This window comes from Mycteria americana, chromosome 6, assembly GCF_035582795.1.
Source record: "Mycteria americana isolate JAX WOST 10 ecotype Jacksonville Zoo and Gardens chromosome 6, USCA_MyAme_1.0, whole genome shotgun sequence".
Classification (NCBI taxonomy): Eukaryota; Metazoa; Chordata; class Aves; order Ciconiiformes; family Ciconiidae; genus Mycteria; species Mycteria americana.
The window spans coordinates 38,090,156-38,102,320 of NC_134370.1; the positions used below are offsets into that span (position 1 = coordinate 38,090,156).

The 12,165-nt window shown below is 47.9% G+C and overlaps 1 protein-coding gene across 3 annotated transcripts in view; it reads left to right on the forward strand.

The window, feature by feature from the left end:
• The first annotated feature begins 1,074 nt into the window (after window positions 1-1,074).
• The window catches only part of MACROH2A2 (macroH2A.2 histone), a 28,598-nt gene continuing 17,507 nt past the window's right edge, over window positions 1,075-12,165 (forward strand). Inside the window, exons 1-2 of one of the 3 annotated variants that reach the window (XM_075505371.1) lie at window positions 1,075-1,191; window positions 8,166-8,398. In XM_075505371.1, the coding sequence (XP_075361486.1) occupies window positions 8,227-8,398 (172 nt within the window). In that variant the 5' untranslated portion in view covers window positions 1,075-1,191; window positions 8,166-8,226. Of the gene's footprint in view, window positions 1,192-1,235; window positions 1,326-7,225; window positions 7,661-8,165; window positions 8,399-12,165 lie in introns of those variants that run through there. The other 2 variants (XM_075505370.1, XM_075505372.1) reach the window with 2 other exon arrangements.

The following is a 12,165-nucleotide window of genomic DNA, read 5'->3' on the forward strand; positions in this document are numbered from 1 at the left end:
GCCAAAACCAAACTCTGGGAAGCCAGTGAATCTTTATGATCTTTTACAACAACAAAGGGAAAGCTGAAAGCATGGATGCCTCTCTATCACTTTGTTCTGTTGTTCCCAGCCACCCTCCTAAAGTAGCATTGCACATGAGCTGGAGTGGTCTGGGTTAATACTGTATCTCCTAGAGCATTACAATAGCCCCCAAATACCTTTCAAGTGGAATCAGTGCAACGATGCAAGACGTTTGTACAGGAATAACAATATATACCCAATTTCATGTAAAAATATCCCTGAGATCAGTTTAAGAGGTGTAGCCCTGCACTCTTCTGTTTGCATCAGTCTGTGATGATGTATTTGGCGCTGCCAACAGACGTACTGTGAGATGATCGTAATACAATCCCTTATTGCGTATCTTAGAGCTCAAGCTCTCGAATCCGTGCAACTGCAGGGGGAAAAAAACCCTCAGCTTTCATTTAGAAAGCAAGTTAAGTTTGCAGCCCTCGTGGCTGAGTTGAAAAGCTTGTGAATGCCTTAAACGATCCAACGCAACAAGACACAAAGAGCTGCCACTATTCTTTGTTACGGCCGTTTTAAGCCAGTTTGGGGATGCTGGAACATTTGGATTAGATGCACCGTACCAAGATGCGCAGGTCACCTTGCCTAAGGGATATAGGCACGGGCGGCTCCCTTCCTAACAAAAACCGGACAGGGTGGGCGGAGGACACCTCAAAACCTATCCTCAAGCATTAGTCCAAGCTGGGACTGCCTTGAAACCTCTACGGCTCCAAACTGCTTCATCCTGTGACCAGGGAAAGGATGGGAAGCTGGGCTTTCTTCCTTTATGCTCCCGACTAATGCAAGCCCAGCAGCTCGTAGGGACTGGGGTCAGGGGAGCCCTTTCTCTCCTGAGCGTGCGGGGGGAGGGCGGGGGGGGGGGAGTGATGGAAGAGGCGGGGAGGGGGTGCCTGTGGGAAGGCGGCGGCAGCAGCAGCCCTGGGGCCCGGGCAAGGAGGAGCGGCGCGATGTCTGGGAGGGCGGCAGCGATAGGGGGGTTGTTGCAGGCCCGGGCTGCAGTGACTCCTCCTAGAGGCGGTATGCGGAGCAGGAGGAAACCCCTTCCACCCCCCCCTCAAGAGGAGCCGCCGCCATCGCCATTGAAACATACAATACGGGAAGAGAGCCGGCGGCTGAGGCGGAGCAAGGGTGCGGGCGGGGGTGGGGGAGCCAAAAAGGGAAGGGGGGAGGTAGAGGGGGGCAAGGAGAGGAGAAAAAGAGGGGGAGAAAACGAAAAAAAGAGGAAGGGAAGAAAAGAAGGAGGCGGCGGCGGGCGCCGGCAGGTGAGGGGAGCGGCGGCGCGGGGGCTCCGGGGCCGCGGCGAGGCCCGCTCCTCTCCTTCCCTCTCCTCGCTCCCGGCCGCCCGACCCACCTTCTCCTCCCGCCGCTGCTGCCTTTCTTCGCAGCCGCCCGGGAGGGACCGGCCATGGCCGCAGCGGGGGCAGCGGCCGGCCGCCGTGAGGGGAAGGGGGCGGGGGGGGGGGGGGTGCGGCTGTGGGGAGGAACCGCTGCGGGCGACGGTTGGGGCGCGAGGCGGCGGCGCGCGCGGGGCCGGACCCGGGGGGCCGGGGCGGGGGGAGGGGGGCTCCCTGGGGGCTGCGCGCGGGCCCCGCGCGCCTGCGGCTCTCGCTCGCTGTCTCCCTCCCCCTTCGCCCCGCAGCCAGGCGAAGCCGCAGCACTTCCCGTTCCGGGGACGCGCTTGGCGGCGGCCGCCGCCGCCCCTCGCAGGCAGCGGGCGAAGCCTCCGTGACGGCGGGAGCGAGCCCGCTGAGGGGAGGGTGGGGGCGAGCGTTTGCGCGGGAAAGCGAACGGCCACTCCCCCCCCTCCACCGCGCCTCAGGGCGCCTGCGCGGCCGGCAACGGAGCGCGCACGCGGCGCCGCCGCGAACCCCCCGCCCTTTTCCCGTAGCTCACCGGCTCTCGGCCAATCAGCGCGCTCCCTCCTAGCCCGGGCTCCGCGGCGGCCGTCCCGCGCGTAGGTGGGGCCAGCGCGCTGGCCAATCAGCGGGCGGGGCGGGGCGGTGCCCGCCGACCTCGCGCCGCGCTCCCGGTGCTGGGGGCGGCCAATGGGCGCGCGCGCCGCTTCTCTGAGGGGAGTGGGCGGGGCGGATGTGTCCAGGCAACGGCGTGGCGTGCGCGAGGGCGTGCGCGGGGCGGGGCTGGCAGCGGCCGCTAACTGCCGCGCTGGCCAGCCGGCAGCGCTGAGTGGCCGGGGTCGGCCTGGCGGCACAGCGGGCTGGCCTGCCTGGCCCTGAGGTGGCTCCAGGGGCCTGGCGGTGACTGGGTTGGCCCCTGCGAGCTCGGCAGCTCTCAGCAAGGTCAAAAGAAGACTCAGTCTGAGTCAGTAACGAGGCCCATCCCCTCAGCCTGCGAGCCGTGCTGTGCCACGGGGGTCGGCCTCTGCAGTTTGTGAGGGGAAGCCGCCTCTGCAAGGGTTTTTTCTGGCTTCAGTGTGCCTGTGAAGCTTCTTTCAGTAGGAGCGCACTCTGTGTATGTCAGTTTTGAGTAGGTTGAGTCCAGGAGACATATGACTTGCCCACTGAATAGTGTTATGTTTGTGCGTTGGTTGTGCCTTACTGATTTATTCAGGTAACAAGCTTCTACTTTAGGTCTTCTGAGTCATTTTTGCAAAGTGGTGTTTGTATACGAGTGTGCAGTCTAAGTTGACCCCTAGACAGTGCGCAGTCTTAGTTGACCCCTAGTCTTTGGATTGCTTGTCAATTCCTAACTGTTCAAATAGATCTTAAGCTGGAGATGAAGAAAGTGCAGGTGTGTTGATAGTCCTGCAAGTCCTTGATTTCAGTCTTTGCCTGCTGACTTCAAGTTTTCTCAATATGTGGAATCAAGACTCCTAGATGCCAAGCACTCATGAACTATCTGGAAATGGTGTCCAAGGCATCATTGGTGAATATATTTGGTAGAAATGGTTCTGGTACAAAGCCTTGCAAAGACTCGGGCATTAGTTCTGTGAGCCAGGACACTGAGGTCAGCATCCAGCTGTGCCTGAGTGTTTTAGCTTGTGTGAGCTTCTGGTGTAGCTCCCAGTGTAATGTCTGCTTCTGAACCTCTGGTTGTCTGAGGGAGGGCACTTGGCACGCTGTGCTAAATTTTAGTTTGCCAGATGACGTTGTAGCCACCTGTAAAGTCCAGAAGGATAAGCTGCAATGCCAGCTGTTTTAATCTGACCAGGAATTTACCTAATCATTGCTCAAATATCTAGTGATAACTAGTTGCTAGTATGCATTTTGTATTTGGTGTAGCTATTATCTTATCTTGCTTCTGCCTTGTGTATGATCTGGGATGTGAGGAGGAAGGGCCAGAATTTACTTTTCTCCACCAGTGTTACAACAGTTTTGGTGCTACGTTGTGCAAACTAAGCTTTCTTTTCTTTTACTGTCTTCTGTGTTTTTTCTTAGAGAAAAATTTAGATTTGATGTATCTTAGGCATTTTGTACTGCACTGAACTTTCTGATATGCATCCATGCTTTCTTGCCAGATCTTGACATGTTAATCTTGGAAAGCTGACCAGGAAGTAGTTTCAAAGTTCAGGCTCACTTGGAGGTCGCGGTCTGTTTCTGTGTCTGCAGGTTATTCTTGCTTTCTAAAAATGATATGTGTCCTTACTGCCTAAAGATGATTATGAGATTTTGTTATTCTGAGCGTCTGTGTAGGAAGGACTGGAAAGTGGTTTTAGGGTTGCTTTGATAATCCCTGACCCATCGGGATGTGGCGTGGGATGCAAATTGCACAATGGTGAGAGGAATGTCCCAGGGCAGTCTGTTGTTCCAGTGTCCTTGTGCAGCAGTCATCACCCTCTGCTGATAACCATGGTGGAAGAACACGGGGTGGTAGCATCTGTAGTGGAGGGACCCTCCAAGTGGCCAGCAGACCCACCTGAGAGAAGCAAGGAGGTAGAGCTTTTTTCCCAGCAGACAGAAGGAAAGTGCTGCTTGTTGTTTTGGGCTCTGAAGAAGATTTAACTCACAGAGGAAGGCCCAGCTTGCAAAAGTCTATCCTATTTTCATCATATTGTAGAGAGCTCTGGTAGATCTGGTAGCTACTAAATCCCCCGTAGCAACACAGGGATGTTGGAGTCATGGCAGAGTAGGAGTGTGCCGTGACCAATTAAGGGATTGGAAACATTAATTGCTTTAAATTGCCCGAGCCTCATGATGTCGTGGTAGCCAGATATAGATGCAGTTCTTCTAACTCAGCAAGGATGGACTTCACATAAATGACATGGCTGTGTTTTTTCATGGAGACTGTAGTTTATAAGGGCAAACGTAGAGACAATGAATCAGCTGGCAGTGAGGGAACTAATGTGGGTAGACTCAAGTGCTTTTCAGCTGATAAGCCCTGGACACTTAGCTGTATCATCCGAAGAGAACAATTAGGACAGCAGTGCTGAACTTGTAGCTCTTCAGCTGTTTGCAGCTTTGGAGCAGTTCAGGTGAGTGCATCATGTAACTGTGTCAGGGCAGAGCTCATGTGCATCCCCCAAGGTAAACCAAACCCCTGCCTGTGGGAGGAATGAGCCAGCAAGGCACGGACCCCTGGGGCCTCGCTGCAGACCAGGCGTAGCTCTTCTGTGCAAGAGAGCTTCAAGATCCCAAGGACTGACAGTCACCTGAGCCTGTGAACCATTCCCTTAGTGTCCACCCTCCAAGGTGCCTAGCGTAGATAGATGCAACCCCAGTGTACCATGTTTCTTTGTCCAGGTCCACAGGAGTTGTATTCTAGTAGGTGCGACTATGCCATAGCTTGTCATTCTACCAAAAATTGCCTCCCATTGGATTCAAGACGAGACAAGAACATACTGTTCTATGTGTCACTCACCAGTATACCCTGGTCCATGTAAGTTGCAAAGAAGAGAGAGAGAGACAGTGTTGGCAGAGTTATGAAACCTCTTTTGTATTTAGACTCACAAAATTCCACAAATGTACCTGATCTGTTACCTGCAGTGTATTTGGAAAAATGTTTTGGGATTCCAAAGGTTGCTGTCGCAGCAGGGGAAAAAATAGCTGAGAGAGAAGGGAAAAATAAAGGGGTAGAGACAGAGGTAGAAAGTTCAAAGAGGCAACAGAAGAATGAGCCAGAAGTGATTAAACAGAAATGTATATAATGCAACAGCATGCCCCAGAGCGGTGTGCTTAGTTATACAAATATGTTTTGATTTTCCATCACAGAGATCAAGTGCAACCACGGTATTTTCTGTGGATGCAATCTCATGATGTTTGCTTTTTTTTTTGTTGATTTACACGCAGTTGGGATTTGGTACTACAGGAGCAAATATATGAGAGGTTAGCTTAATACTATTTCGATACATGATTGTTTGTAGTGTGCTCTTTCAGCATGGCTCTCTGTAGGGATTTCAGTGCAGGACTGAACTCTTGGGTGATGAAACTGTCCTGCTGGTATTGCAGGAATCAAATCATAGCCTAGTGCATACGCTTATTAAGTTCCACCTTAAAATGAGTTATTGTTGCTCATATTACTCATAAGAGGAGGCTGTTCCAGAAGTTCGCTCCTCTGATGGCTAGAAACCTAATTCCCAGCCTACGTTTCTTCATTAATCTGAATGTCAGTTATCACGAACTGAAAAGGACACTTCACAAAGGTTAATCAGTAGCATAATATGAAATTGAAAGTTTATAAAGGGTTTGTCACGAATTGCAGATTTCATTGAGCAAGAGGGCTGGAGGAAGGGACCTTCGAGAGATCACCTCGTCCAGCCTCCTCTCCCAAGGCAGATTCAAGGCTGCCCATGCCATTTCTGACATATATTCTCTAACCGTTTTAAAGTTGTCCCAGCGGGAAGATTCTGCCACCTCCCCATCTGACCAAGTCCAGTGCTCCGCTCTCCTCCCTGCTACACAGCTTTTGTAAGAGTCCTGCTCTTCTCCTGTCACTTTTATAGGAAACGCTTACTCCCTCCACCTTTGAAGCAGCCTTTTACGTCTCTAAAGACCATTATCATGTCTCCCCGCTTGTTTTTGCCTTCCCTTTTAGTTTGTGTCAGACGTCTGGTCGTTCTTACCGCCCTCCTCCGGATGCTTGTTGCTCCACATGCCTGAAGCGCGGTATCTGTGGTTGGACATAGCTCCTCAGCTCAGCGCTGGCTGTCCTCTTGCTCATACACCTTAGCACAAAGTTTGCCTTTTCGCAACAGCTCTTCTTCCCCCCGCTGTAACCTGCTGGTCCTAATCAGTGGAGCTGCTTCCTAGCAATTGTTCCCTGTCCTACACAACTGGTTACTCCTGCATCAATGCAATTAATGGATTGCTTGGGAATTTTTTCCACTTGTATCTGTTTGAAGTGGCCGTTGCCTCTAATCCACACTTGCAAGTGGTAGTTTATGAGCTTTTTTACCACCACTTTTGATTCCAGGCTGGCAGTTCACAGGGAACTCGGAGTGGGATGATGAGCAGCATCAATTTTGAGGTGTCCGTGTCTGATAGGTTTACTGGTTTAATCTTTCCCAACTTTTGTTATCATGCCCACATAATATATTGCATGCAGAAAGAAAAAAATATCTGGCTGATAGACAAGGACATGCCAGGGTTTTATAGATCCCTGCAGACCCTGTGGTGATTTCATTTCCTTGATATCATAGTCAAATGAGCATTCAAGTTAGGTTATAGTAGAAACCCACCCTTGAATTTGGCTCTTACGGATCAGCTGGTTTCTGTGAATGTCTGGCTTTGTATGGTGACCCTCTTTGTATATGCACTTGATTTATAATAAGCAGAATAAGAATGAAACACAGATTTCTCTGCCCTCCTTGTAGTGGTGTCAAATGGCTTTTTTTTTTTTTTTTTTGGAAGGCTATTTAAAATGCAGATTGTGATAAAATTTAACAGTATCCCCTAAAGTCATGATAATATTTTTCAAATTGTCTTCCTCCTTTGTTTCCTTGTTTCATTGAGGTGGATGAATATTGGGAATTAAGTAGCTGTGCCTTCATTGTCAGAAATACCATCTGTGGCACGCATGATCTTCGTTTATTTCGGAGGAGTCAATCTTGATCTATTGTGTTGTAACCAGGATCATAATTAGGCCACCAGGGCAGCTACCAAAATGGAGTTAAAAACAATTTTTGGACACAGAGTTAAAAACTTCCCCATTATGTGACTGAGAGTGCGAACGAGGGATGTAACTATGACTGCATGCACCCTTTGGAGTGCTTGACTCCAGGTTTTGTTGTCCATTTACCTGCAATCTCACTGTTGCGAGACGAACGAGGAGAAAATGAGATTTGTTTTCTTTGCTCCTATGTATAGACTAGATTGGCTTTTAATGCAGGGAAAACCCACATATTCAGGGAGCTTGATGGATGGAAAAACCTGGTAGCCAGTCCTTTTAAGATGAGAGATTAAAGACCTCCCCTTAGCTCTGTGGAGGAAGGCTTTCTGGGGCTCCCAGGAGCTGCTGTGAAGGTGATCCGGGGAGAATTATGAAAGTGGTGAAGCCTGTGAACTGGCCCCCGGGGCTCAGTTCCTGAGGCCAGAGCAGCACGAGGGGAGACGCTTGAAGCACAGCTGCTTGCCTGCTTCTCCTCTTCAGCCATGCATTGAAATTCCCCATATAAAAGACCTGTGAAGAAGCAGTGTGTTTGTAGGTAGGTTTTATCTTCTCCTGTGGGAGCAGTATGACTTCCTCTACTTGTAGGTGGCACCAGTATCTGCTTTTCAGCTTGTTTAATGCTGTCCATTATGCCAGTACTTCTCAGCTCTTTATAACTTGCTAAACTTAACAATCAGCATGGAAATCTTCCATGCTGCGGATGTCTGCCTTGGTGTGATTTGGTTTTGTTTGGTTTTTTTTTTTCTTTAAATATTCATTTAATGTGCATTTGTTGTTTTTTGGGGTTTTTTTGTTTTTTTGGTTTTTTTTTATATATATTCTCCAAACCACTTTTTCTGTGATATTGCTACACTGACAGTGCAGTAGTTAACAGAAAAGCTATAGCAAATGTTCCAGTTATCCAGCCTTTAATTAATAATGCCTCAACTTTAACAGGTATTGAGAATGGGTTTGGATTTTTTTTCTTCTGGAAGAACAAGATAATGTATAAAGATGTTTCTCACATGCTGAACACCAATCCTGTTGCTTTTCTCTTGCAGCTTTTGGATTGGAGCAAGGGGATAAGAATCACCAGCAAATTGAAAAGCACAAGGCTGCAAGATGTCGGGCCGAAGTGGGAAGAAGAAAATGTCCAAACTGTCACGCTCGAGCAGGGCAGGTGTTATTTTCCCTGTGGGGAGGATGATGCGCTACTTAAAGAAAGGAACATACAAGTACCGGATAGGTGTTGGAGCACCAGTTTACATGGCAGCCGTCATAGAGTACCTAGCAGGTAAACCAAGAACCTGATCCTGGAAGTGCTGATCACACACAGAAGCCAGGGATATCCATGGGATGGGGTACGAATGTTTCAGCACTTCTGAAAATCGGGCTCTGCAAGTGCAGGATTTTTTGAAATTTGCTTCTTGAAGAGGCTGAGGATGGAAATTTTCTCCTGTAGAGGCACCATGCTTGGTCACTAGGTAGAAGGATTATTTTTTGTTGCTTTGCAGAGTGAGGAGTCGCATCTAGGTAGTTTCTGTCCAAGAGAAAACTGATATGAATTAGCCTTTACACATGGATGTGAATAACAGGAGGAAAAAAAATAGCAAACCCACCTTGTACATCTATTGTGCTTCGTAAGTGAACAAACTCTGTTTTGTTGGCTGCATTTCTCCTTGCAGAACAGTGTCAAAGTGTTGTGAAATATGGAGGTGGTTCATTTGTATTTTAAAAATCCTTTTGGTTTGCCTAAGTGTATAAAGAAACTGTGTCAAGGTTTAAATCTTCCCACATACTCCGAGTTTTCTTTTATCTTCCTTTCTGAAACTGACCTCAGAGGAAGGGGCAGATATCACATGGTGATGCAATATACTGTGATGTATTGCAGTATTTCAGACTGTCCTATGATCATATCTGCTTGGTTTCTTATTTAATTATGGAAATTGTTACAATGCCCGGTGCAGAGAGGATTCTGGTTCACGTTACTTAGGTGTTACAGATCAAGACTGAGGTGCATTAGAGAATCTGTGAGGAGTCACAAGCCTGGATGGAATTAGTTGAGTGGGTTGTGTTTGAGGACTGTAGTTTATTGCCAAAATCCCATGGAAGAAGCTTGCGTGGAGCCTGGTTGTTCATGTAACAGCATGTCAGTCTTTATGCAAACATTGCTGTCTTTTTTACACATGAAAGCCTGTTCTCGCTACCAGACAATAAAAGCACTGTTTTCTTTCAAAGGTGTGGAGAAAATCTGAAATAGTGATAATTTCACTATTAAAACTACATTTCTGATGATGCCTAATAGCATGTTACAGAAACTTCTACATTTGTGCTGATTAGTTGCAGGATGAGAATTGATTTTTTTTGTAATTATTTTTCTTTTTTTTTTCCTGAGGCTACTTCTGGAGTTGGAGTGAAAAATGCAAGCATTTTGTTTACATTATGTTCACCTCCAGCTCCTTCAAGAGATAAGTCTTGCAGGGCTACTCATATTTGCACAATGCCGTTTCATACACTAAAAATGAAGTCTTGTAGCTGCAGAAATCTCTCTCTCAGTGGAGCTGGTGCAGTTGTGCTGTATTGGGGAAGTCCGCGACTTGCAGAGCTTGTTTAGCTGTCTGCAACATGGAGTGCTACTCAGCAGGGATGCTCCAGAGGCTGCAGGGAGTTAGGGGGAAAGGTAGAGACAGGATTCATAGAGCAGGAGAGCTACAAGAACTACCACAGTGATTTTCAACCTTGTTTCAGTTGGTAGGCCTCTGTATGTTTTCTAGTGGAGGTTCAGGCCTCTTCAGGAATGTCATAAATATGAATTTCTCTATAGCAAGGTGTGTTTGCTTTACTTTATCATCGACTGTGAATTGCTTAGAAGTCATCTACAGACTTCTGGATGTCTGGGTGTTGCAAGATGAAAACCATATTACATGGGTTTTGGAAATCGCACTGACTTTTATAACCGAATAATGTGCTGCATAATGACTCTGCTGACCTTCAGTGTGGGGAGGAATACTTTTTTTCTTTTCCCGCTCCACAGGGATTGATAGCATTCAAAGGAATTTCTAGGATAAACATTTGGAGATGCTTGTTCTCAGCTGTGGCAATTATCACAAGGTGTAGTAATAAATTGTCAACAGCACATCTGGTATATGCAGCACTTTGGTAGTGCAGACTGAGTTATGGTCATCTTTTTACAACATACAGTGCAGCACTGTTTACCCGTGATCTGAACTAGAACAGTGTGTAGCTTGGCTCTGCTTCTGGCCAGTAAGTGCAGTTTAATTTAAATCATTAATATGGTAAGTAAGGGCAGATTATGTGTAGGCCTACACTTTGTTTTAGGAAAAAAAGAATGTGTAGTCAACCAGGCAAGAAAATTGCTAGATGTGTAGGCTAGGGGCCCACATAAATTGTAAGGGAATGTTATTTTAAGCTGCTTGGTTCAGCAGAGAGAGAACCCACTCTCACCCCAACCCTGTATATATTGTAATAGAATGGAGTAGTGTTTCTGGGCAAACACCTATTGCTTGTGGATAGTGGTTTTTCCAAACCAAAGTTTCTTTGCTCTACCCAGAGTTTTGTTTGAAAAGATTACAAAGGTGGATAGTTCAATTAAAAAACAGTGTTGCAACATCTAACCCTGCTGATCTAGTTATTCTGAATATGTATGGGTGAATATAGTCTTTGGTTTTGGGAAGCCTTTAGAAACAAAATTTGGTTTTCCAAGGCTGTTTGTCAAAGGAGGTATTGTATATCAAACTGGTAACATTTCTTAACATTATCTGATATTTCCTATTACAAATTTATTTTCTCTCATGGACTTGCAACTATGAAATGGTGCCTACTCAGGCTGAAAGCCTGTATACAAGGGAACTGCTTCAGGCTAAATCTGGGAGGGCGGGAGTAAGGGAGTCTGGTTCTTTAACTGTTTCACAGAAGCAGGTTGAACCATGGGTTTTTGTTATGTTAAAACATTCATGAGAACTTCTCCTTTAAACACCTGGGTGCTTCTCTGCGTTTGAGCAGCGACTTGATGCTTTATGAAAGGGGAAGGGTGGTCTCTGCCATCTCAGAGAAATCTGCTCTGTTTGGCCAGGCTGTAACTTTGAAAAATCACAGGTTGCTCATACTCAGCAGAGACTTCTTTGATTTTAACAGCTAAGATCTCCGACGACTTGGTCCTCATTGAGCATGCTCCAGCCTCTCTCAGCTCCCAGTGCTGCCCAGACTGCTTATGCATCGTCCCCCCAGAGCAACGGAGCATGCTTCACCTCTCAGCTCAGATGTGTGACAGGACTGCGCATGGGCCACTCCACGCAGTGGCTGAGCATGCTTCAGCCCATGGCTACAGGTGCTCAGAAGGACTTTCCCTCTCACTGTTGTCCCCGGCTGCTCCTGGTCACAGCACTGAGAGCAGGGAGTGGGCTTTCTGTGGTCTCAGTGGTACCGGGCAGCAGAGCGGGGGAAGGTCTCTGATGTGAAGGCAAAAGCTGCACAGAAGCGGGTGGCAAGAGGTTTGGGACTGAAGGCAGGGAGTACATGAATAGGAGTTGAAGGAGAGGCTAATCCTACTTTCTGTCTGTGAGGTGGGGAGGGCAGGCTGGAATTAACTGGATAAGCAGACTGGGAGACTGGGAACAGGCTCCACATTGGCCAGAGAAGGAAACTGGGAACAGATCATAACATTTTGGGGAGACAGTGGTTATGGGAGAAGAATGTTGATGTTAGAGACAGAGCTGGGGTTGGATCTGGCTAGTGGGGAGAGCTGAATGGATGACCAGTGGGCAAATAAATGGCAAGGGGTGTCCAAAAATCCTGCCAGGAAGCTGGAGAGTAAGTTGGAAAAATAGGGCATAGGCCAAAGATTGGATGGAGGGGGTGCTGATAATGAAGAACCTAAAAAGGAAGATTGAGCCTGAGTATTACTACAACTGAGAAGAGTAGACAGGAGAAACGGAGGCTGTCCAGAAAAGGCAACTGAGATAGAAGTCTCAGGTGTGGATTGCCAAGGAAAGGAGAATGGGCTATGGAGCTGGGAAAGCAAGTCATGGCTGGGATAGGGGC